We start from the raw sequence: 24607 nt of genomic DNA on the forward strand, positions 1-24607 counted from the left end.
GGACACAGCTGAGCGACTTTCACTCACTCACTCAAACCATGATGAAGGTAATGAAGATAAAAGATAATGGCAACCTCCTTCACAAGGTCCCATGCAGGCACTGCTACCCTCAGTGCCCCCAACCCTGCAGCAGGCCACCGCCGACCCACGCCTCCATAGGAGACTCCTGGACACTCATGGGCAAGTCTGGGTCAGTCTCTCGTGGGGTCACTGCTCCTTTCTCCTGGGCCCTGGTGCACACAAGGTTCTGTTTGTGCCCTCCAAGAGTCTGTTTCCCCAGTCCTGTGTAAGATCTGGCAGCTCTATGGTGGGGTTAATGGCGACCTCCTCCAAGAGGGCTTATGCCATACCCAGATCTGCTGCACCCAGAGCCCCTGCCTCTGTGGCAGTCCACTGCTGACCCGTACCTCCACAGAGAGACACTCAAACCGTTCTGTCTCAGTCTCTGTGGTTTTTCTGGGTCCTAGTGTGCACAAGTTATGTTTGAGCCCTCTGAGCAGGGTATGGGGTTTGATGTTGACATTTGGGGAATGAGGGTGAAATGTATTGAAATTCTTTGTATCCATCTTAGAACTTTTCTGTAGACCTAATATTACATCAGAATGAAAGTTAGGATTTTATTTTATTTTTTTTAAGTTAGGATTAAAAAGTACATTGCCGGGATTTCCCTGGTGGTTCAATGGTTAAGACTTCACCTTCCAATTCAGGTATTGCGGATTCTATCCCTAGTCAGGGAACTAAGACCCCACATGCAGTGTGGCCAAAAAACCAAAAGAGAAAACAGAAATAATATTGCAATGAATTCAATAAGGACTTTTAAAATAAAAGTACACATAAGAAAATCTTTTAAAAAGGATTTTTAAAAGTACATTGTAAAGGTTTATGACAAAGTCATAGAGGCAAAGAATAGGAAGTACCACTGTGTCTCATGGGTTGTGCAGATCTGACTGGTTCTTTTGATCTTCCCTCAATCTCATCATCTCTTGTCTGCAGCCCTCAGCAAATTCCTCTCACTCTCTCCTTATAGATACCTAGCTTCCCTCTTTGTCCATAATTACTGCTTGTCCAGAGACTGGCTGCCCCAGTTCTAGAGCACCACACACTTGCTTGACTGAAATGTGGTGCCTTTATTCCACATTCCAGACAGACCAAGTTGGATGGGCTCAAGTTAGGTTAAGAAAAGGAAATCATGGGGAAATGAAGACTATCTAGTACGGGAAGAAAATGGAAATACTACCTATCAGAACTTGTGAGAGGCATCAAAAGCAGAATTTTGGGAAAAAATTTAACCCTTAAATACTTATACTAGAAAAGAAGAAAGCTCCAAAGTCATGAGGTGACTATCTTAAGAAACTAATAAATGAACCACAGAATAAACCCAAAGGAAGAAGAAGGAATAAGAAAATTAAATAAAATAACTTAAAGGAAAAATGCAGATTCTTGTTTAAAAATCCAGAAGTATGGTCTTTGAAACTAACAAAATATACAAATCTGACTACATAGTAAAGAAAGTCATTAGGATTATGAATAAAAAAGGCGATTAAACTATGAAAAGGAAGGATTAAAGATAAAGTAAAAGAAGGATTTCCCTGGTGGTCCAGTGGTTAAGACTCTGTGCTCCCAAGGCAGGGGCCCTGGGTTGAATCCCTGGTCAGGGAACTAGATCCCACATGCCTTTAAAAAAAAAAAAGAAAAGAAATCTCGTGTGCTGTACGGAAAACTGGGGATCCCAGGTGCCGCAACTAACAGCCAGGGCAGCCAAATAAATAAATATGTATTAAAAAAAATAAACTAAGAGAAAAAAATAAGAGCTTTCACTCCTAATGGTATTCTGTAGGCTAAAGCAATCTCAAAGACCGCATAAGTGTGTGTGTGTGTGTTCATGCACATGTGTGTGCTGGGTGGAGAGCCATGACACCTCCCGAGGTAAGGTGTCAGAACCCAGGCACAGTGAGAGGGCTGCCTAGTGCAGGCTCTTAGAGCCCCGGGGTAATGCAAGGGTCTAGGGAGAAGGGAGGCAGTAATAGTGGGAAATCACTTAAATACAGAGGGATTCATAAAAGAAAATCAATATATTAATGACAGCTGATTTCTCATTATCAGAGAAGAGAATTTGCATGGATCAGATTGCATCATGAACCAAGGATAGTGGTAAATTCATTCCGTGTGCCTGAGGACAGGAAGAAAAAAGAAAAACAAAACTAAACAAAAATGGTCAGGAAAAAGCATGTGCTTATGGGAGTGTAAATCAGTACAACCATTTTGCCAAACTGGCTGTATCTACTAATTCTGAACACACAGATACGCATGCGTGCATGCTCAGTCGCTGTCATGTCTGACTGTGACCCCATGGACTGTAGCTCATCACGCTCCTCTGTCCATGGGATTCTCCAGGCAAAAATACTGGAGTGGGTTGCCATCTCCTTTTCCAGGCGATCTTCCTGACCCAGGGATCAAATCCACGTCTCCTTCTTTGGCAGGCAGATTCTTTACTGTTGAGCCACCAGGGAAGCCCATTTAAATTGTATATTCATCCAACAGATACTATGACAATGAAGATAAATGAACTACTGACTGACAACATGGCTGAATCTCACAAACACAATACTGAATCCAAAAGACTCAGAAGATACTGTATGATTTCAACTCTTTAAAGTTAAAAAGTGAAAACTGATTTATGGCAAAGGTGGTTTCCTTTGGGGGAGAGGGAAACAGTGACTTGAAAGGGACCCAAGGAGGGTTTCTAGGGGACTGATAATGTTGTTCCTTGACCTGGGTGCTAGTTACACAGGTGTTGTCACTTTCTGAAATTTATCACACTGAATACTTGTGATTATATGCATATTTCTTTCTATTATACAACATTAAATTTTTTACAGTATCTCTCATAAATGGTATGACTTTTCTGATATGGTGAACAACCCTTGGTACCATTCTGAACAAATACTAAATTATATTTGTCATTCTATTTATGATACAGTTTCATTTCAGAAAAAAGTATACTTTAAACCATCCCCAAAATATGCATGCAAATGTATTTGTGTTATATTAATTTTAGATAATTATAAACTTTTCTTTGTACCCATATGAATACTTTTAAAGATATTTTCAAGTTATTGAGGATGCAGACCCAGTGTTCAGCCTGCCTTGACCCTGGCTTCTCAACGTCTGTTGTTGTTCAGTGGATAAGTCGCAACTGACTCCTTGCAACCCCATGAACTGCAGCATGCCAGGCTTCCCTGTCCTTCATCATCTCCTGGAACTTGCTCGAACTCATGTCCACTGAGTCAATGATGCCATCCAACTATCTCATCCTCTGTAGCTCCCTTCTCCTCCTGCCCTCAATCTTTCTTAGCATTAGGGTCTTTTCCAATGAGTTAGTTCTTCACATCAGGTGGCCAAATTATTGCAGCTTCAGCATCAGTCCTTCCAATGAATATTCAGGGTTGATTTCCTTTAGGACGGACTGATCTCCTTGCTGTCCAAGGTACTCTCAAGAGTCTTCTCCAACACCACAATTTGAAAGCATTAATTTTGAAAGCATTAATTCCGCGCTCAGCCTACCGTAGCACCCTCCATAATGCGGCAACCGAGAACGTTCAGGCAATTTCCCGAAACTGCCAGCAGGGGGCAGTACCGGCCCGTTTGAGAAGAATCAATATACCAGAAGATTGGTTGTGTATTGGGATCTGGAGCTCAGAGTGTCTGTGTCGTGGAAGAGAATGTCCTCTGCATGTTGTGGTCACGGAGGCCCAATATTAAAGGCGAAATAGCTGTGTTGGGCATCGAGATGTCGAGGACCGCAGGAACACAGTATGGGAAGGGATTTTCCTAAAATTGAGGCTGGAGAATAACAGGGAGTGGTAGGGGTTGAGGTTGGTGAGACGGACAAAGATATATTATGAAGGATTGTAGTTTATCCCCTGGGTGATAAGAAGCCACTGAACAGTTGAAACAACAACAGATGAACAGCATTTATGAGTTGTTTCCACATGCCAATCTCTTCTAAGTTTATGTATTCTCTCCCAGAACCATCAGAATCACTCATGAGCTCAGTTGTTCTGTCATCCAGGGTTTATTCACCCTTTTCCTGGTGATATGCAGTCTTCTCTTGGGAAGCATCAGTCAGTGCCCAGGTCCCCTATTTCGGATATATTTTGTACCAAGCCCCCCGACTCTACCTGGAGCTCCACCAATAGGCATAGCTCTCAGAACTGGCCAACCAGTGTCTAATTTTCCAAGCCCAGTGATTGGCTTAGGGTTCACCAGGTGGCCCAGTCAGAGCCAATGAGAGGACTCTGAGGACAGGCCTCCCACTTAGAACTCTTGCCCCGCCTCTGAGCTCATTTTAAAGCTTCTTTCACTCTCACCCACAGAAGGACAATCTGGGAGCTTCACTTAAGCTCTTCCAAGGCTACTGGAAGCTTCTGTCTCAGGACAGACCTCAAGGTTAACTACAGATGAGACTTCCCATTTCTCATCCCTCTTGCTCAATAACCCTAAAGAATTCACCCCTGGTTCTGGATTGCCCCATCTTGGGACAGTCTGTACTTTTAACATATGTAAGTATCAACATCAGACGGATAATCTCATCACCATATCCCAGTGCACCCCCCACATCTCTACCCTGGGAGAAGAACTAAATTCTCCTGATTGGTTAGCACAATGTCAGAAGTCAGAAAGTGGGTTGTATTTCTCCTGCCAACAGGAAATTCCTATTTCCAAAATAGGAAATGGAAGACAACCACACACATCCCTAGTTAAACTTAAGTGTGGGTCACCTACGCCTAATTTGAGAAAGGAGCAAATTATTTCTCTGTTCAATAATCTCCTTCTATCACCATTAACCTTTGTGATCCACAAATGATAGCAACTCATCTGCTGTTTGGTCCTATCCCCTTAAGAGTAAGCAAGGGGTGGGGCGGGGGGGTGGGGGGAGTAAGACCAGCCAGCTGAGAAATAAAAAAATATCTTCTCTAGGGACTTCCCTGTGATCCAGTGGTTAAGAATCCCCCTGCCTATGCAGGGGACACGAGTTCGGTCCCTGGTCCGGTAAGATCCCACTTGCTGTGGAGCAGCTAAACCCGTGCACCACAGCTACTGAGCCTGTGCTCCGGGACTTGTGAGCCACAACGACTGAAGCCCACACACCCTAGAGCCCGTGCTCTGCAACGAGAGAAGCCCATGCACGGCAATGAAGAGCAGCCCCTGCTCGCTGACTAGAGAAAAGCCTGTGCAGCACCAAAGACCCGGCACAGCCAAAGATAAATAAAATGATACTAAAAAATTCTGTTACCCTTAAAAGGGTATAAAGAGAATATTATGACAACTCTGTGCCAAGGGCTTTGACAAGTTAGATGAAATGCCAATTCCTTGAAAAATACATATACATATACATATAAGAGCTAACCCAAGATGCAACAGAAAATATGAAGAGCCCTATGTTTATTAAAGAAATTGAACTTATTATTAAAATCCTTCCCACAAAGAAAGCTCCAGGACCAGATGGCTTCACTGGTGAAATCTACAAAATACTAAAGGAAGAAAGAACATAAAAGCTTTCAAATTTGAGATATAGTTTTATGTGCTGAGATGAGCATAATCCTTCAAAATACATTAAGTAAAAAAAAAGTCAATGTGCAAAGGGACAAATAATATTTTCTCATTTATATATAAAAAGGAGTTATATAGGTGCATTTTTACGCACAAACTATCCTCTCCAAGGATGCCTCATTGCCTTGGAGGCATGAAATTGAGGGACTGAAATTGAGAAGTTGGATAAAGCCTGTTTCACTTCATTTCTTTTTGTGCTATTTTAATTTTAAAATAATTTTTTAATCTGTACATGTAACTAAAAAATGTTTAAGGACATCGCTGGTGGTCCAGTGGCTAAGACTTCGCCCTCCCAATGCAGGAGGCCCGGGTTCTATCCTCGGTCAGGGAACTGGATCCCACATGCCACAGCTAAAGGTCCCAAGTGCTGCAACTAAGACCCGACACAGCCAAATAAATACTAAGCAAACTTCCCCACTTCAATCTTGATAGTGGGAGGGAGGGAAAATAAGAATATATTTTAAAACCCTTATAATACGAACAACTGTGAATCATTATCAGGTTATGAAAAGAGGGCACAGAAGCCCCCATGAGACCCCACCCGGTTACAACTCCTCTGATCCCTTTCTGATCTTTGTGATAATGATTCCCTCGCTTATCTTTTCTTTATAGTTTTACCATGTATGCACCCATCCCCCCACACACTATATTGCCATTTCATTATGCCTGCTTTCAAGTTTATTGACTAGAATAAGACAGCATGTCCTGTTTGGAGTCTGGTTTCTCTCACACAACATGTGTGTGAGATTCACCCGTGTGGTTGTATGCATCAGTAGTTTATCCTTTCTTCATTGCTGTATAGTATTCTGTCATATGAATCTACCACAGTGTGTTTCTCCATTCTCGAGCTGATGGACATTTGGGTAGCTTCCATTTCGGGCTATTGAAAAAAATACTGTTGTGAACATTTCTTCCTGTACATGTTTCCTGAGGTCCATTTTCAAGTTCTCTAGGATATATACTTAATATAGAACAGATAGATTAAAGATTATGTGTATTTGCAAACTACACTCTCCCCCACTTTAAGCTGAAGCAATTGCAACAAGAGATGTTTAATAACTTTCCCAAGATCACAAAGCCACACTGCCTGGCTCCCAGAGCTGACTTAATATCCATTGGCATATGATGGGTGCCTAATAATTGTGAGCTGTTATGCTGAGGGTTATTGAGGTTTTGAGGGGGGCTTTCCTTTCCTGTCCCCATTATTCTGAACTATGTCCCTATAAGTTAATAATTAACTGCCCCTCAAGGAGTCTGTGATCCTAAAGATTTGCCTTTCTCTGGCTACTGTCTGGTTAATCAGTCACTGTCCCTGGCCGGGCAAGGGGCACTGGGTAGACCAGCTGCCTCCAAAGCCCCCTGATCCAGTGTGGAAGCAGTAAAGGGTTCCTGATGCTCCAGACCTGTCGTGTGCTCTGCTCCCGAGCTGGCCCCTCCCCGGGGGGCTGGCAGCCCCTCAGCTTTGACGGTGGGGCCTTCCACCTCAAGGGCACAGGAGAACTGACCCGGGCTTTGCTGGTGCTACGGCTGTGTGCCTGGCCGCCTCTGGTCACCCACGGCCTGGCGGTGAGCAGCGATCCTGGGGGCACTAGCCTAGGAAGCTCCTGGGGCCTGGTTCTGAGCCCCTGCTCCCTGTCACCTCAGCTCCAAGCCTGGTCTCAGCGACTCCTGGGCTCCCGGCTCTCGGGTGCGCTTCTCCGAGCATCCATCTACGGGCAGTTTGTGGCTGGTGAGACTGCCGAGGAGGTGAGGGGCTGTGTCCTACAGCTCCAGAACCTAGGACTGCGGCCTCTGCTGGCAGTGCCCACTGAGGAGGAGCCAGACTCGGCTGTCAAGACGGGGTGAGTAGGGGGGCCCGGGCCCAGGGAGGCCGGGAGGCTGGTGGAAAGGGGGCTAGTGGGCTACCAGCCCTGATGCCTGCCGGCTGGGCAGTGAGGCCTGGTATGAAGGGAACCTCAGCGCGATGCTGCGATGCGTGGACCTGTCACGAGGCCTCCTGGAGACCCCTGACCCGATGGGAAACGCCCTGATGCAGCTGAAGATGACGGCGCTGCTGAGCACTCGGCTCTGTGTAAGGCTCGGGCCGGGCGGGAGGGGAGGGGCGGCTGCCCACCAGGTCCCCCTCACCACCCCACCCATCATCCCATTCCAGAAGGAGCTCACCTCGTGGGTCCGAAGGCCAGGGGAGTCTTTGGAGCTGAGCCCTGAGAGGCTGGCGGAAGCCATGGACTCTGGACAGGTAAGGACCGCAGGTTGGGGGAGAGGACTGGTTGGTGGGGAGTGCAGAGGCAGCAGACATCTGCCAGCGGAATGTTCTAAATATTTAACTATCTCTACTTCCCAGGCTTAGAACTATCAGAATAAATGGGGTTACTGCCCTGGGGCATGGCTGGAGAGTAACCGTGGAATATGGGTCACCTGGGGATTCTAGGCTAGGGGCCTGGGAGCTGGGAGCTCTTGTAGGATCAATTAAGACAGTAGCTCTTTACCAATAAAAAAGTAACCAATGTTTTTTCAATCAACTCAGCTACGCTAGTGTGTGCTAACTAGCTAGGAGCTATGATTAGACCAGTGGGGTTTTGGTTCATTCATTCACTCATTCGTGCTTTCATTTACTCTTTATTTCCGTATCTGATTTCTACCTTCCCCGCCATCAGTAATCACTTCACCTTGTGTAATATACATCTCTTTGTTACCATGATGTGGTTTTGCCAAATATATGGTATTTGGGGGCATATTTTTCCAACATTTTATTATGAAAATTTTCAAACATACAGAAAAATCAGAAGTATTTTATGGTGAACACCTGCCATTGTTAACATTTAACGATTGTTGCTTTAAAATCATATCCATTCCTCTGTCCATCCACCCTCCCATCTTATTTTCTGATGCATTTCAAAGTAATTTGCAGATATCAGCACGCTTCTCCCCCAAATGCTTCAGAACGCATATCACCAACTAGAGCTCAGCAGTCATTTCTTTTCAGGTAAAATTTATATACAGTGAGATGCATACATTGTAAATGTACCTTTTGATGAGCTTTGACTTTGTATTTACACATTGGAGCTACTATAATCCCTATCAATGTACAGAACATTTCCATCCCTGCAGAAAGTCCCTTTGAGCCCTTCTCCATCAATCTGGGGGTTGGGTATAGTTTTAAATATCTACAAGTAACATTCATCATTATGTTGAAAAAGACTCTGATACTGGGAAAGACTGAGAGCAGGAGGAGGAGGAGGTGGCAGAGGATGAGGTGTTAGACAGCATCACCAACTCAATGAACATGAGTTTGAGGAAACTCCTGGAGACAGTGAAGGACAGAGACGCCTGGCACACCACAGTCTACGGGGTCATAAAGGGTCAGACACGACTTTGCGACTAAACAACATTATGTTATCTATTGCATTCTGTTTCTTACGTTTTTCCACTGAGCACTCTGATTTTTAGATCCCTCCAAGCATCTCTGTATACACCTAATCCACTGTGTTTTTTAAATTACTTATTTATTTCTTTTTGGCTGTCCTGGGTCTCCATTGCTGTGCTCAGACATTCTCTAGTTGGGGAGAGTGGGGGATACTCTGATTGTGGTGCTTGGGATTCCTCACTGCGGTAGCTTCGGAGCACAGGTTCTAGGGTGCCTGGGCTTCAGTAGTTGTGGTGCACGGGCTTAGTTGCTCCAAATCATGTGCAGTTTTCCCAGACTAGGAATCAAACCCACATCCGCTGCATTAGCAGGCAGATTCTTAACCCCTGAACCACAAGGGAAGTCCTAATCCATTGTTTCTAATTTGGGCTTCTGGCCGCCTGGTTTACCTCTCCTGGGATGGGCACCCAGGTAGCCTCTGAGTCTCCATCACTGCCAAATAACACTCCCTGGGACCTGCTGATGTTTATTTTTTAATTTGTAATTTTTTTTAATGCATCACAGAACACATAGAGGCAGTGCTTAAAGGATCAGCTTTGGAGCGTAACAAGCTTCACCCCTTCATGAGCTTTTCACTCTCATGCGGCAATGGTAGTAATTTCTTCCCAGGGCAGTTTTCAGGACTAAAACCCTTGCCAGGCTGGCATCTTCACCATGACAAAGGGGCCCTCCTCCTTCTGTGTCCCTCACTTCCCTTGTCTTCCCCAACACCATCAGACCTGGTGTTCCTCATTTTCCATCTCTCCCGGCTCATCCTCAGTCTTTGTTAAGTTTACTCTGCCTGATATTCAAATATGGAGGTTCCCCAGGGTGAGGCCCAGGCTTGCTCCTCACTCCTCTCGATAGGGCCTTCTCACCCACCCCTTCAGCCTCAGTTTCCCTGCTTTGCACTAATGATGCCCACTTTTCTGTCTCCAGGCCCAGCCTTTCCCCTGACCCTCCCTCTGCACCAAACTTCCCCTTGAGGGTCCCCCAGACCTCACACCCACTGGGTGCCACACTGGCCTGTGTCCCTAAAGCTGTCCCTTCTTCCTGTCCCCATGTCAGAGCCCCCCTGCCATCCCCACCCCAGATCCCAGCCCCCACCCATCCTTGGTCTTCACAGTCACCAGTTCCACAGCAAGATTTCTGACTGTCTTGTTCATGGCCACGTCCCAGGCCCTAGCACCTAGACAGGATGTGATAAACGTGTCAAATGAATGAATAAATAAATGAAGCAAGTGAGTTTGGAACAACATATTAATGGTGGAGAACTCACCGACCACTCACAACGTGCCGTGCACTATCCTAATGGCTTTACATATATTTGAGGGAAGCATTTCCTCTCTGCCTGTGGGTGGGTGTACATGGTGACGGTTAAGTACTCAGGCTCTGGAGAAGCTGAGGTTTAAATCCTAGGTCAAGCTGTGTGACTTTAGATGAGTAACGTCACCTCTCTGTGCCTTGACCTCTGCTTCCCCTCTGTCACCCGGGGTGACAGTAGTCGCCACCTCAGACAGCGGTGAAGGGTGAATGAGGGCTGGGCGGGCCCCCTGTGAGGGTGGCAGCTCCACCAGCTGCTCCCACCCCAGAACTCCCCTCGATGATGCCCCACGGCGGGGACGATTCCCCGACTCGGGAGAAGCACTGGGCAGGTAGGTGCCCCTTGCTCCTCCCTCCTCCTGGAAAGAGTCTTCTTCCCCAGGAAGTGGTCCATATCCTTCCTGTTGGCCATGAGTGTGTGTGTGTGTGTGTGTGTGTGTGTGTGTGTGCTAAGTCACTTCAGTCGTGTCCAACTCTTTGTGACCCTATGGACTGTAGCCCCCCAGGCTCCTCTATCCATGGGATTCTCCAGGCAAGAATATTGGAGTGGGTTGTCATGACCTCCTCCAGGGGATCTTCCCAACCCAGGGGCTGAACCCATATCTCTTGTATCTCCTGCACTGGCAGGCAGGTTCTTTACCACTAGCGCCGCCTGGGAAGGAGTCCTGTTGGCCATAACAGAGCCCTGAATTCCACCTGTTCCTCTCTTTTAACTTCCCCATTTCTCTGAACCCAACTGGACTCCCTGAGCAGCTCCCAGCAGCTCACATTCACTGTGGAATCCCCATAAGAAGACCGAGAACTGTGTGAGTTAGTCACTCATGTCCAACTCTTTGCGACCCCATGGACTGTAGCCCGCCAGGCTCCTCTGTCCATGGAATTCTCCAGGCAAAAATTACTGGAGTGGGTTGCCATTCCCTCCTCCAGGGGAATCTTCCCCACCCAGGGATTGAACCCAGGTCTCCAGCATTGCAGGCACATTCTTTACCGTCCGAGCCACCAGAGAAGACGCCTGTTACAAATGTGTAACAGTTCCTTAAATGTCTGTTGAATATGGACCATGTTCCAGGTGCTGTGCTAGGGGTGGAGACTGTTGTTGATCAGTCACTCAATCATGTCTGACTCTTTGCAACCCCATGAACTGTGGCACGCCAGGCTTCCCTGTCCTTCACCATCTCCCAGAGCTTGCTCATGTCCACTGAGGGGTGGGGATGCTGACCAAGATAAACAAAATATATGTCCTTGAGGCACTTACTTGCAAGACACAATCATTCAAATCAAAGCCAAAGAGAAAAACAAATATCGTATATTAACGCATACATGTGGAATCTAGAAAAACGGTACAGATGAACCTACTGCAAAGCAGAAATAGAGACAAAGATATAGAGAACAAGTGTATGGATGCCAAGGGTGGAGGGTAGGATGAACTGGGAGATTGGGATTGACATATATCAGTTCAGTTCAGTTGCTCAGTTGTGTCTGACTCTTTGCGACCCCATGGACTGCAGCACGCCAGGCTTCCCTGTCCATCACCAACTCCCAGAGCTTACTCAGACACATGTCCATAGAGTCGGTGATGCCATCCAACCATCTCATCCTCTGTCATCCCTTTCTCCTCCTGCCTTCAATCTTTCCCAGCATCAGGGTCTTTTCAAATGAGTCAGTTCTTTGTATCAGGTGGCCAGAATATTGAAGTTTCAGCTTCAACATCAGTCCTTCCAATGAATATTCAGCACTGATTTCCTTTAGGGTTGACTGTTTGTATCTCCTTGCAGTCCAAGGGACTCTTAAGGGTCTTCTTCACCACCACAGTTCAGAGGCATCAATTCTTCGGCACTCAACTTTCTTTATAGTCCAACTTTCACATCTATACGTGACTACTGGAAAAACCACAGCTTTGACTAGACGGACCCTTGTTGGCAAAGTAATGTCTCTGCTTTTTAATATGCTATCTAGGTTGGTCGTAACTTTTCTTCCAAGGAGCAAGTGTCTTTTAATTTCATGGCTGCAGTCACCATCTGCAGTGATTTTGGAGCCCAAGAAAATAAAGTATCTCATTGTTTCCATTGTTTCTCCATCTATTTGCTATGAAGTGATGGGACCGGATGCCATGATCTTAGTTTTCTGAATGTTAAGTTGTAAGCCAACTTTTTCACTCTCCTCTTTCACTTTCATCAAGAGGCTCTTTAGTTCTTCTTTGCTTTCTGCCATAAGGGTGGTATCATCTGCATATCTGAGGTTATTGATATTTCTTCTGGCAGTCATATACAGTATTATATGTAATGTAGATAACATATTCAAAAGCAGAGACATTACTTTGCCGACTAAGGTCCATCTAGTCAAGGCTATGGTTTTTCCAGTGGTCATGTATGGATGTGAGAGTTGGGCTGTGAAGAAGGCTGAGCGCCGAAGAATTGATGCTTTTGAACTGTGGTGTTGGAGAAGACTCTTGAGAGTCCCTTGGACTGCAAGGAGATCCAACTAGTCCATTCTAAAGGAGATCAACCCTGGGATTTCTTTGGAAGGAATGATGCTAAAGTTGAAGCTCCAGTACTTTGGCCACCTCATGCGAAGAGTTGACTCTGAAAAAGACTCTGATGCTGGGAGGGATCGGGGGCGGAGGAGAAGGGGACGACAGAGGATGAGATGGCTGGATGGCATCACTGACTCGATGGACATGAATCTGAGTGAACTCCGGGCGTTGGTGATGAACAGGGAGGCCTGGCGTGCTGCGATTCATGGGGTCGCAGAGTTGGACACGGCTGAGCAACTGAACTGAACTGAATGAGGACCTACTGTCTAGCACAGAGAACTCTACTCTATGCTTTATGGTGACTTACATGGGAAGGAAATCCAAAAAAGGAGAATATGTATATGTATGGCTGATTCACTTAGATGCACAGCAGAAATTAACACATCATTGTAAAGCGACTATGTGCGCTGTGCTGTGCTCAGTCTTGCCTGACTCTTTTGAGACCCCATGGACTGTAGCTCAGCAGGTTTCTCTGTCCATTAGATTCTCCAGGCAAGAATACTGGAGTGAGTTGCCATTTCCTCCTCCAGAGGAGCCTCCCAACCCAGGGACTGAACCTGTGTCTCCAAGTCTCTTGCATTGGCAGGTGGATTCTTTACCACTGAGCCACTGGGGAAGCCCAAAAAAGCAACAATAAAAGCCAAAAAAAATCCAATAAAAGGTTAAGACAAAAAACCAAAGCTGAGTGCAGACTTGCTCGGCTGCCCGTCATGTGGTGGGGAGGGGGCGCAAGTGCACCCAGCCAGGAAATTCGTTCTTTTTAAAGGTTAGGTTGCCCTCTGGGTCTCAGTTTCCTTATTTGTAAGCTGGAAATTATGTTTACTTAATTGTTTTAGGGAGTCACAGAAATTAATGCAGATAAAGTAGGTATATTCAAAATTGGGTTCTGAGAGTTTTCCTGTATTAGTAAACTGCCTTTTCACCTGAGCTCTTCTGAAAGGTTCCTGTTTATTAGAAGTGATCTTGGATTCAGATGTGGAGGGTGGTGCAGAGACAGACACAGAAAAATACTGCCCTCTCTTCACTCTATTCATAAGTGTGTGAAAAATGTTTAATTATTTTTTTAAAAAAAGTCAAAGCAGATATGTAACAAGTATAAATTGGAGAAGGCAATGGCACCCCACTCCAGTACTCTTGCCTGGAAAATCCTGGACGGAGGAGCCTGGTGGGCTGCAGTCCATGGGGTCGCTAAGAGTCGGACACGACTGAGCGACTTCACTTTCACTTTTCACTTTCATGCGTTGAAGGAAATGGCAATCCACTCCAGTGTTCTTGCCTGGAGAATCCCAGGGACCGGGGAGCCTGGTGGGCTGGCGTCTATGGGGTCACACAGAGTCAGACACGACTGAAGTGACTTAGCAGCAACAAGTATAAATAAGCACTGTAGAATGAGATGGTTGGATGGCATCACCAACTCAATGGACGTGAGTTTGGGCACACTCTGAGAGACAGTGTAGGACAAGTAACCCTAGTGTGCTGCAGTCCATGGGGTTGCAAAGAGTCAGACATGACTTAGCGACTGAACAACAACAACAAGGACTTCTCTGGTGGTCCAGTGGCTAAGACTCCATGTTCCTAATGCAGGGGGCTCATGTCAGATCCCTGTCAGGAAACTAGATCCCAAATCTCACAACTAAGAGTTCAAGTGCTGCAACTAAGACCCTGCGCAGCCAGATAAATAAACTAATTTTAAAAAACGAGCATTGTAGGGAAAAATAAGGCTGAGGAAGGGGAAGGGATAGCCCCAGCTAGGGAGTTACAAATTCAAACCAGAGAAAATAAAGACCCTGCTGAGAGGCTGGAGTGGGGTGGATGGACATCTAGGGGAACAGTGTTCCAGGTGAAAGGAGCAGCCAGAGCAAAGGCTCTGATGTGGGAAGGTACCTGGCATGATCAAAGAGTAGCCGGGAGGCCAGTGAGGCCGGAGAGCAGTGAGCAAGGCGAAGGGTGGGAGGAGGTAGAATAAAGGGGTCAGACCAGGGGAGCCTTGTGAGTTGCAATGAGGCATCCTGAGAAACTAATGCAAGGTAACACTCACAGCTCTTATTAGGAGCTGGCTACTACTTCTGAGAGTCCCTGGGACTGCAAGGAGATCCAGTCAGTCCATTCTGAAGGAGATCAGCCCTGGGTGTTCTTTGGAGGGAATGATGCTAAAGCTGAAGCTCCAGTACTTTGGCCACTTCATGTGAAGAGTTGACTCATTGGAGAAGACTCTGATGCTGGGAGGGATTAGGGGCAGGAGGAGAAGGGGATGACAGAGGATGAGATGGCTGGATGGCATCACTGACTCGATGGACTTGAGTCTGAGTGAACTCCGGGAGTTGGTGATGGACAGGGAAGCCTGGTGTGCTGCGATTCATGGGGTCGCAGAGTCGGACATGACTGAGCAACTGAACTGAACTGAACTGTTCCTAGATGCTAATTCCAAGTCACTTCACTTTCCCAGCTTTGGTTTTCTCACTGGAAAACAGAGCTTGGAATAACATCTGCCTCCTAGGATCATTGTGAAGATTAAATACATAAGATGGCATTTGAGGTCACCTATTATTATAACAATAGCAACATGTATTGAGTGCTTAGGGCTTCCCAGGTGGCACAGTGGTAAAGAACCCGCCTGCCAAAGCAGGAGGTGCTAGAGACATGGGTTTGATCCCTGGATCAGGAAGATCCCCTGGAGTAGGAAATGGCAACCCGCCCCAGTATTCTTGCCTGGGAAATCCCATGGACAGAGGAGCCTGGTGGGCTATGGTCCATGGGGTCTCAAACAGTCAGACACGACTGAGCACACACAAAACAACAAAAACATTGAGTGCTTCTCATATCCTGGCCCTGTCCTGTCCTGTTTATGGCCAGGCACTTCTCACATATTAACCCATTTTTATCCACACAGCAACTGAATGAGGTAGATACTATAATCATCCCCATTTTACAGAGGAGAACACTGAGGCCCAGAGAGGTTACATTTGTTCAAGGCCACACAGTGAATGGTGGAGCCAAAACTCAAACTCAAATTCTGGGCTCTCAATCCGTGTGTGTGTGTGAGCACGTGCTAAGTCTCTTTAGTTATGTCCGACTCTGTGTGACCCCACGGGACTGTAACTGGCCAGGCTCCTCTGTTCATGGGATTTCCCAGGCAAGAATGCTGGAGTGGGTTGCTGTCCCCTCCTCCAGGGGATCTTCCCGGCCCAGGGATAGAACCGGCGTCTCTTTACCTGCATTGGCAGGAGAGTTCTTTTACCACTAGCACCCCCTGGGAAGCCCGTCCATCCGTATATTACACCTCAATAAACAGTATCTATATGACACAAGCCAGAGTTCTAGTAATTTCTAAGCTCTTTCCCTGCCTGCTGGCTGGGGAGAGGCGGCTTGGGCTCTGGAAGGGTCCAGAAGGCCTGAGCCGCCTTGCCTCCCCACCGCCCCCCAGGACCTCCAGGTCTCCTGCCTCAATACCGAGCAAACACGACATCTCCAGGCCTCCCTGAGCCGCTTGCACCGGGTGGTACAGGTAACAGCTTCGGCCGAGGCCTGCCTCCACTGCACCTGCTTGCTGGTCACCCCTGGGCCCCGACCGCAGTCCCTCTCTCCCTCAGCACGCCCGGGCCCAGCGCGTGAGGCTCCTGGTGGATGCTGAGTACACCTCCCTGAACCCGGCACTCTCTCTGCTGGTGGCTGCCCTGGCTACGCGCTGGAACAGCCCCGGGGAAGGCGGGCCCTGGGTGTGGAACACTTACCAGGCCTATCTGAAGGTGTGTGGTGCACTCCGGGGATGGGGTGGTGTGGTTGGGAACAAGGGGCTGCAGGCTGGGGTCCCAGCACCTTGATCTGAAGCCGCCCATGTGCTCCACCAGGACACCTATCAGCGGCTGAGGCGGGATGCTGAGGCCGCAGACAGGGCTGGCCTGACCTTTGGGGTGAAGTTGGTACGAGGGGCGTATCTGGACAAGGAGAGAGAGATGGCCCGGCTCCAGGAAACCGAAGATCCCACTCAGCCTGACTATGAGGCTACCAGTCAGAGGTGGGACAGAGGCAGGCTGGCCTCTGAGATGAATAATTGTTGCTGTGGTTGTTCAGTAGCTAAGTCGTGTCTGACTCTGTGACCCCATGGCCTGGCAGCACACCAGGCTTCCCTGTCCTTCACTATCTCCTGGAGTTTGCACAAATTCATGTCCATTGAGTCAGTGATGCTATCTAGCCATCTCATCCTCTGCTGGCCTCGAGAAGAACAGCATTAGCATCTAACCTTTCACTAGAGCTCATTCCACAGTGTCCAGCAACCTACGTGCATCTACGGGTCACTCTCTCTCCCCGACCAGAAGACTGTCACTTCCCACCTGAACAGCAGCCTGCTCCCTTCTCTGTCACCCCTCCCCAACCTGTCACCAGTGGGGAGCCTGCTAATACCTGTGTCAAATCTCCCTCCTCAGTTCAAATCCTCCCATAGCTCCCAGTATACCCTCGATAAACCCTAGATCCTTGCAGTGGCCTGCAGTCCTGTCCCCTCACTCACTTCACTCCAGCCACACTGGCCTCCTTGATGACCCCAGGGACTTTGCTCTTCTTGTTCCCACTGCCCAGAACCTTCTCCCTCCAGATGGCCGTGTGGCAGGGCTCAGTCACTCATGTTCTTAGGTCTTCACTTGTTGGGACCTTCTCAGGGGACCTTCTTGCCCTCCCTACCAAAAACTGACACACACCACACCCTCTCTTCTTGGATTGATTTTTCTCCCAGCACTTATTGGCAGCAGAGCTTTGGCATTCAGTTGCTCATTGTCTTTCTCTCCCATGAGAGCGTGGGCCCAGGAGGGCAGGGTTTTCTAACTTGTTCACTGCTGAGTCCTCAGTGCCTAACACTGCTCCTGCTCCATGGGAGGTGCTTGGTACAGGTCTGGTGAATGAAGGAGTAAATGAGCCCAAGCAGTAGATACTATTGCTCTCTCTCTATTTCACAGAGGATGAAACGGAGGCTCAGAGAAGTGACATCTCTTACCCAAGGTTGCAGAGCTAGTGAGTGGCAGTGCCAAGATTTGAGCCTTGGCAGACTGGCTTCCCTGCTGGTGGTAGCAGTAAAGAATCCTCCCCCCAATGCAAGAGATGCAGGTTCGATCCCTGGGTCATGAAGATCCCCTGGAGGAGGGCATGGCAACCCACTCCAGTGTTCTTGCCTGGAGAATCCCATGGACAAAGAAGCCTGGTGGGCTGCAGTCCATCTGGTCACAGAGTTGGACACGACTGAAGTGACTTAGCACATGCAGACTGACTCTAGAACCCTCATTCTGATATACCTCAAATCACAGGCAAAACATGGCTGAGCTCCTGGGGCCATCATCTCATGGCCCCGAGAAAAAAAGATTTATTCTTTCAATACACACTTGCTGATCACTTGTTTTAGATCAGGACCTGTGTTGGATTCTGGTTGCAGTAGCAATCCAGCTGGACCCCAGGCCCTGTCCTCACGGAGCTTTCAAAGCCTGATTCCATTTCCCAGTGGACAAGGAGGGGTCTGTAGAGCCACAGGGACTTACCAAGCTCCCACAGAAAGTGGCCAAGCCACGAAGGCTAAGCTTGCATCCAAAGCCCACGAAGCCTCCTAGGTACATTTGTGTTCTATGGGCTTAATCATTTGGAATCATTTTTTTTTTTACTGAGATATAATTCACATACCATACAATTTGCTATTTTAAACAACAATTCAGTGGCTTTTAGTATATTCATTAAATTGTGCAGCCATCACCATCAATTCCAGAACATTTTCATCATCTCAAAAAGAAACTCTGGGACTTCCCAGGTGGTCCAGTGGTTAAGACTGTGAGGGTCCACTGCAGGGGACATGGGCTTGATCCCTGGTCTGGGAACTAAGGTCCCACATCCCTCAGCAAAACAAACAAACAGACAGACAAACAAACAATCATGGCACAGCCAAAATAAACCCAACCATATCCATCAGCTGTTTTTGTTCAGTAGCCAAGTTGCGTCTGACTCTTCAGGACACCATGGACTTCAGCACGTCAGGCTTCCCTGTCCCTCACCATCTCCAAGAGTTTGCCCAAGTTCATGACCATTGAATCAGTGATGCCATCCAACCATCTCATCCTCTGTCGCTCTCTTCTCCTTCTGCCTTCAATCTTTCCCGGTGTCAGGGTCTTTTCCAGTGAGTCAGCTGTTTGCAAAGTACTGGAGTTTCAGCTTCAGCATCAGTCCTTCCAAAGAGTATTCAGGGTTGATTTCCTTTAGGATTGACTGGTTTGATTTCCTTGCTTTCCAAGGGACTCTCAAGAGTCATCTCCAGCACTGCACCGCAGTTTGAAAGCATCATTTCTTTGGCACTCAGCCTTCTTTATAGTCCAGCTCTCACATCTGTACACAACTACTGGAAAGACGATGGCACTGCTACTGCTAAGTCGCTTCTGTCGTGTCCGACTCTGTGCGACCCCATAGACGGCAGCCCACCAGGCTCCCCTGTCCCTGGGATTCTCCAGGCAAGAACACTGGAGTGGGTTGCCATTTCCTTCTCCAGAAGGAAAGACCATATCTTTGACTATATAGACCTTTGTCAGCAAAGAGATGTCTTTGCTTTTTTAACACACTGTCTAGGGTTGTCATAGCTTTCCTGCCAAGAATCAATCATCTTCTTATTTCATGGCTGCAATCACCACGCCGTGATTTTGGAGCCCAAGAAGAGAAAATCTGTCACTGCTTCCACCTTTCCCCCTTCTATTTGCTAATTTGCTAATGCAAATATCCACTAGCAGTCACTCATAATTCCCATCCCCTTAGGCCCTGGAAGCCACAAATCTACCTTTTGTCACTAGGAATTGTCTGTTCTGGACATCTCTTATTAGTGGAGTCACATAACACGTGGCCTTCCGTACCTGGCCTCTTTCACTCAGCATAATGTTTTCAAGGTTCAACCACGTTGTAGTGTGTGTCAACGCTTCATTCCTTGTTACGGTTGAATAATATTCCATTGTATGGAGAGACTGCATTTGATTTATCCGTTTATCAGTTGATGGATATTTGGATTGTTTACACTTTTTGTCAATTGTGGATAGTGCTGCTATGAACATTCATGCACATATTTTTTTTGGTAAATGTACATTTTTAATTCTCTTAAAAGTCCAACTCTCTAGGACTGGAATTGCTGGGTCCTATGGTCACTCCACGTTTAACTTTTTGAGGAACTGCCAGATGGTTTCCCAAAGTGTCTGCAGCCTTTTAGACTCACACTAGCACAGTGGGAGAATTCCAATTTCTCCACATCTTCTCCAGCATAGTAACATTAATGTTTTAATAGAGATTTTAAATAAATAATACATTCACATGATTCAAAAATCAAAATGGGGACTTACCTGATGGTCCAGAGGTTAGGACTCCATGCTTCTACTTTGAGGGGCATGGGTTTGATCCCTGGTTAAAGAACTAAGATCCCACATGCCACTCTCTGCACAGCCAACAACAAAAAAATCAAAATGACACAAAAATAAACAGGCTGATACAGCTCACTTCCACCCACATCCCCATCCAATCATGGGGTGGGGAGAGGTCCCTGCTCCTACAGGGGCCCTCCACTATCCTCTGGGTGTTCATTTAGCCAGTCTCCCACTTACAGACATTTGGGGTGTTGCTAATCCTGCTCTGCAGATGTTGCTGAAGTGAATGTCAGTAGGTAAATGTCATCTCCTGTGACATGGCCCTTTGCTGTGAGACTGCCATTGTGCCAAAGACTTTAGGTCTACCCTCATCTCACTCCATCCTCACAACAAGGCTAACAGGTGAACGTGTGTTGTTAAAGAGAAGAAAAAGGCTCAGAAAGAAGATGCCCCTTACAGCTGAGGCAGGTGGGATGTAGGTACTTCCTGACTTCAGGGTCCTTGCCCTTAGGCACCCTGCCCCTCAAGGACATAAATCCCCAGTCTCTGGGGCCTGACCCTGACTCACCAGGTGTCATAAGCTGATCCTTCATCTCCCTTCAGTTACAGCCGCTGTCTGGAGCTGATGCTGACCCAGGTGTCCCATCGTGGCCCCATGTGCCACCTCATGGTGGCTTCCCATAATGAGGACTCTGTTCGCCAGGCAACCAAGCGGTATGAAGTAGGGGAATGGAGATAAGCACCCAAAGGGTGGTTGACAAAGGGAGGGACTATAGGGGCCAGTAGGTTCAAAGGGGGTCTGGGGAGAATATTCAAAATATTTAACCCCTGCTACACCTGTAGGCTCCAGCTGAACAAGGAACTGCCCCTTATTTGCTGGGGAATAGGGAAGTCCAACGGAGAAGGCAATGGCAACCCACTCCAGTGTTCTTGCCTGGAGAATCCCAGGGATGGGGAAGCCTGGTGGGCTGCCACCTATGGGATAGCACAGAGTTGGACATGACTGTAGTGACTTGGCAGCAGCAGCAGCAGGGAAGTCCAAATATTTCAGGAAAGGAGCTGAGACTTACCGGGGAGCTTTCAGAGGTCCCAGGGCCATGGTTATTTATCAGTGAGTTTGGAAATACTTCAATATTTGAATAACTAGAAGAGCCATATGAGTGTGTCATGGCTGACTGTCAGCTCTGGATCCAGCCACTGTCTGGATTGATGATGTGACCTTTTCTGTAGCATGTGGGAGCTGGGCATTCCTCCAGATGGGCCAGTCTGCTTTGGACAACTTCTGGGGATGTGTGACCATGTCTCCTTGGCACTGGGTATGTGAGTGATCCGTCCTTTCCGGCCCCTACTCCCACCTCCCACCTAACCTGCCCCAGCCTCACTCCCTCCCAAACAGATCTCTTCTCCCATTACCAGATGATGCCTGGCCAGGCTCCCATCAACAGCCTGCAGCCAGCCCAGTGGCAGGCCCTCATCTGAAGACCTCGTGGGCCTATGTTTCTGCGTCTGTGCTCTGCTGTTTTTGTCTTGATCTTGGTATCTTGGTTCTTGATCTTGGTATCTTGTTTCCTGTCTGCTTTGTTATCTTTACTGTGTTGTTCCCCAGGGCCTGAGACCAGAAGATTTATGTTTTATTCTGCCAGGCACTAAGGGGTGCAAAATCACTGCACGCTAAATTCACAGCTTGAGGTTTCTTGAGATATCCCAAGGATCCACACTGGGGCTGCAAATATTTTAGGAGACTAACCTACGGTAATGGGCTTCCCTAGTGGCTCAGTAGTAAAGAATCTGCCTGCAATGCAGGAGCTTCAGGTTCAATCCCTGGGTCAGGAAGATCCACTGGAGAAGGGAATGGCTACCCACTCCAGTATTCTTGCCTGGAGAATCTCAGGAACAGAGGAGCCTTGTGGACTAACAGTCCACAGCCTTGTGGGCAAAGTCTGACAACCACTGAAGTGATTGAGCACACACATACGCAACCCATGGCCACAGCTTCTCAGAGATGGATTTCTGTTTTCTTCCTTGCTCTGTTTATGGCCAAGGCCAACCTTTCCTATGGGAGAGCTGACTTCTTGTTAACTCTTACTCTGAGAGTCTAGATTTTGGGGTTCACAGTCTGGGGAAACTCTCCTTTATAACTTTTAATCCTGGTCAGGCTTTAGGCCTCCATTTCTGTACCCCCTTAACTTTGAAGTCATTAGACAGAAACTCAGTTTTGTCCTCAGGAAAGAAACACTTCTTGTGTAATCCTTCTGCTCTGGGTTCTCTTTCTTTAAAAAAAAAAAAAATTTTTTTTAAAGTTTATTTTTGGCTGTGCTAAGTCTTCACTGCTGTGTGGTCTCCTCTCTAGCTGTGGTGAGCAGGGGGTTACTTTCTAGTTGCAGTGCACAGGCTCCTCATTGCAGTTTCTCTTGCTGCAGAGCACGGGCTCTAGGCATGGGGGCTTCAGTAGTCGCAGCATGTGGGGTCAGTACTTGTGGCATGTGGGCTTAGTTGTCCAGTGGCATGTGGGATCTTCCCGGACTAGGGATTGAACCCGTCTCTCCTGCATTGGCACGCAGATTCTCTACCACTGCTCCACCAGAGAAGCCCCTCATTTTCTCTTAATTCTTGAATTAGTAAATTCCTTATTCTCTTTGCTTCCCTAATAGCTCAGTTGGGAAAGAATTCGCCCACAGCACAGGAGACAGCAGTTCGATTCCTGGGTAGGGAAGATTCCCCTGGAGAAGGGACATGCTACCCACTCCAGTATTCTTGGACTTCCCTTGTGGCTCAGCTGGTAGAGAATCCACCTGCAATCGGGAAACCTGGGTTCGATCCCTGAGTTGGGAAGATCCCCTGGAGAAGGGAAAGGCTACCTACTCCAGTATTCTGGCCTGGAGAATTCCATGGACTGTATAGTCCATGGGGTTGCAAAGAGTTGGACACGACTGAGCGACTTTCACTTTATTCTCTTTGCAGCATTTTTGTAACTTTGAATTTTTTACTTTAATGTTTACTCCAGGAGTTTTAGTTTTTTCAGTGGGAGATTTTGTCCAACTCACCTAATCTGTCATGCTCTCAGAAATGGAAGTCTCTGTTCTAGATGGAGCCTCGGGAAGCCTCTCGCCAAACTTGAGCCCACACCCTGCCAATACTCTCCCTCCAGGGCAGGCTGGCTATGCTGTGTACAAGTCCATCCCCTATGGCTCCCTGGAGGAGGTGATCCCTTACCTGATCCGGAGGGCCCAGGAGAACCGAAGTGTACTACGGGGTGCCCGCAGGGAACAGGAGCTGCTCAGCCAAGAACTTCGGCGGAGGCTGCTGGGGCGGGGCCTGAGGGTATCCCCCCATTAGCACCCCCAGGAGTCACGTGGTGAATAAAGTTCTTGAGCTATTGCCCAGGCAGCTGCCTTGCACCAAAGCCACCTCTTTGGGGATGGGCTCATCTTGACCTCAGCCAGCCCAAGTTTGGGGGCTCTGTGGCTCAAGAAGGATCTTTAGATGACCCTAGAGCACAGCGAGGGCATTGATCAAAGACTAAGGAGGTCCCCCCCAAACCCTGAGGCAGTCTATCCTGCAAAGGGCCTGGGGTCAGCTCTACTCAACCAGTCAGTGGCTGACATGGGAATTTTCTTCACTCCTGTGGACACCCAGGTAAACAGCACAGATGAAGAGCAAACACTGAAACACTGAAATCTAGAGGCTGGGCTAAAGCCACACGTCCAGGGAGGGACAGAGAGAAGAGCAAACCACTCTCTCACTTAATAAGCATTTACTGAGTCTCCTTCTGAGCTAGGCTCTGAGGTAAATAACGCTGGGGACACAACAGAGACCAACACAACCCAAGGCCTGGCCTCATGGGGTTTTTAGTCCAGTAGGGGTAGACAGACCCACCTTCAGGCAGTGACAGCCCAGGGTAATCAGGGCTGTGATGGGTGAGCTCGGGGGAGAATCTGGGCAACCTTGGGGAAAGCCCAGAGGCTGAAGGAGGCCAGAGGAGACACCTGGTGATCAAGAGGGCTTCCCAGAGAATTCCCAAGAATAACCAAGTAATATTGAGAAGAGCACTCAAAGCCAAGGGCATGTGCACAAACAGACTGGGGAATGGGAAGACAAGGACGGGCAGGGGCAGATGATGCAGTCTTAGGTGCCACACTGCAGGGCTTCAACTCTGTCCAAGGTCACTAGGGAGTCAGGAAGGTTTGAAATAGGGAAGGGACAGTCAGGTAAGACTTAAGAGTCCCCTGGTTGTCACATGGTGGGTGGACTAGTGGAAAGAACCACCAGAAGACTGAGTGGAAGGGCCATGGAGCTGATAGCCTGAATATGAGGGAGACATTCACGGTGAGACCCAGGGCTCTGGGTGAGAGGGGACATGGGACC

At 47.8% G+C, this 24607-nt stretch overlaps 1 protein-coding gene and 1 long non-coding RNA gene across 2 annotated transcripts; both read left to right on the forward strand.

The window, feature by feature from the left end:
• The first annotated feature begins 6904 nt into the window (after positions 1–6904).
• On the forward strand, positions 6905–23629 carry PRODH2 (proline dehydrogenase 2). The gene is made up of 10 exons (XM_040252995.1): positions 6905–7179; positions 7258–7454; positions 7546–7684; positions 7766–7852; positions 16300–16380; positions 16466–16621; positions 16724–16890; positions 20846–20956; positions 21473–21558; positions 23391–23629. The coding sequence occupies exons 1-10, from the start codon at positions 7006–7008 to the stop codon at positions 23576–23578; spliced, it is 1386 nt and encodes a 461-aa protein (XP_040108929.1). The 5' UTR covers positions 6905–7005; the 3' UTR covers positions 23579–23629.
• On the forward strand, positions 8834–14400 carry LOC120872622. Its single transcript, XR_005723292.1, has 2 exons — positions 8834–8869; positions 14269–14400. It is a non-coding gene; the product is annotated as an uncharacterized LOC120872622 (long non-coding RNA).
• Positions 23630–24607: the final 978 nt, after the last annotated feature.

This window comes from Oryx dammah, unplaced genomic scaffold (genome assembly GCF_014754425.2).
Source record: "Oryx dammah isolate SB20612 unplaced genomic scaffold, SCBI_Odam_1.1 HiC_scaffold_13, whole genome shotgun sequence".
Lineage (NCBI taxonomy): Eukaryota > Metazoa > Chordata > Mammalia > Artiodactyla > Bovidae > Oryx > Oryx dammah.

Excerpts from the sequence above, each read along its gene's own strand:
- PRODH2 (XM_040252995.1), top strand. The coding sequence starts at position 7,006 with ATGCTCCAGACCTGTCGTGTGCTCTGCTCCCGAGCTGGCCCCTCCCCG. Across the intron at positions 7,455-7,545 it reads GACTCGGCTGTCAAGACGGG|TGAGGCCTGGTATGAAGGGA; the intron begins GTGAGTAGGGGG and ends CCGGCTGGGCAG. Across the intron at positions 7,853-16,299 it reads AAGCCATGGACTCTGGACAG|GACCTCCAGGTCTCCTGCCT; the intron begins GTAAGGACCGCA and ends ACCGCCCCCCAG.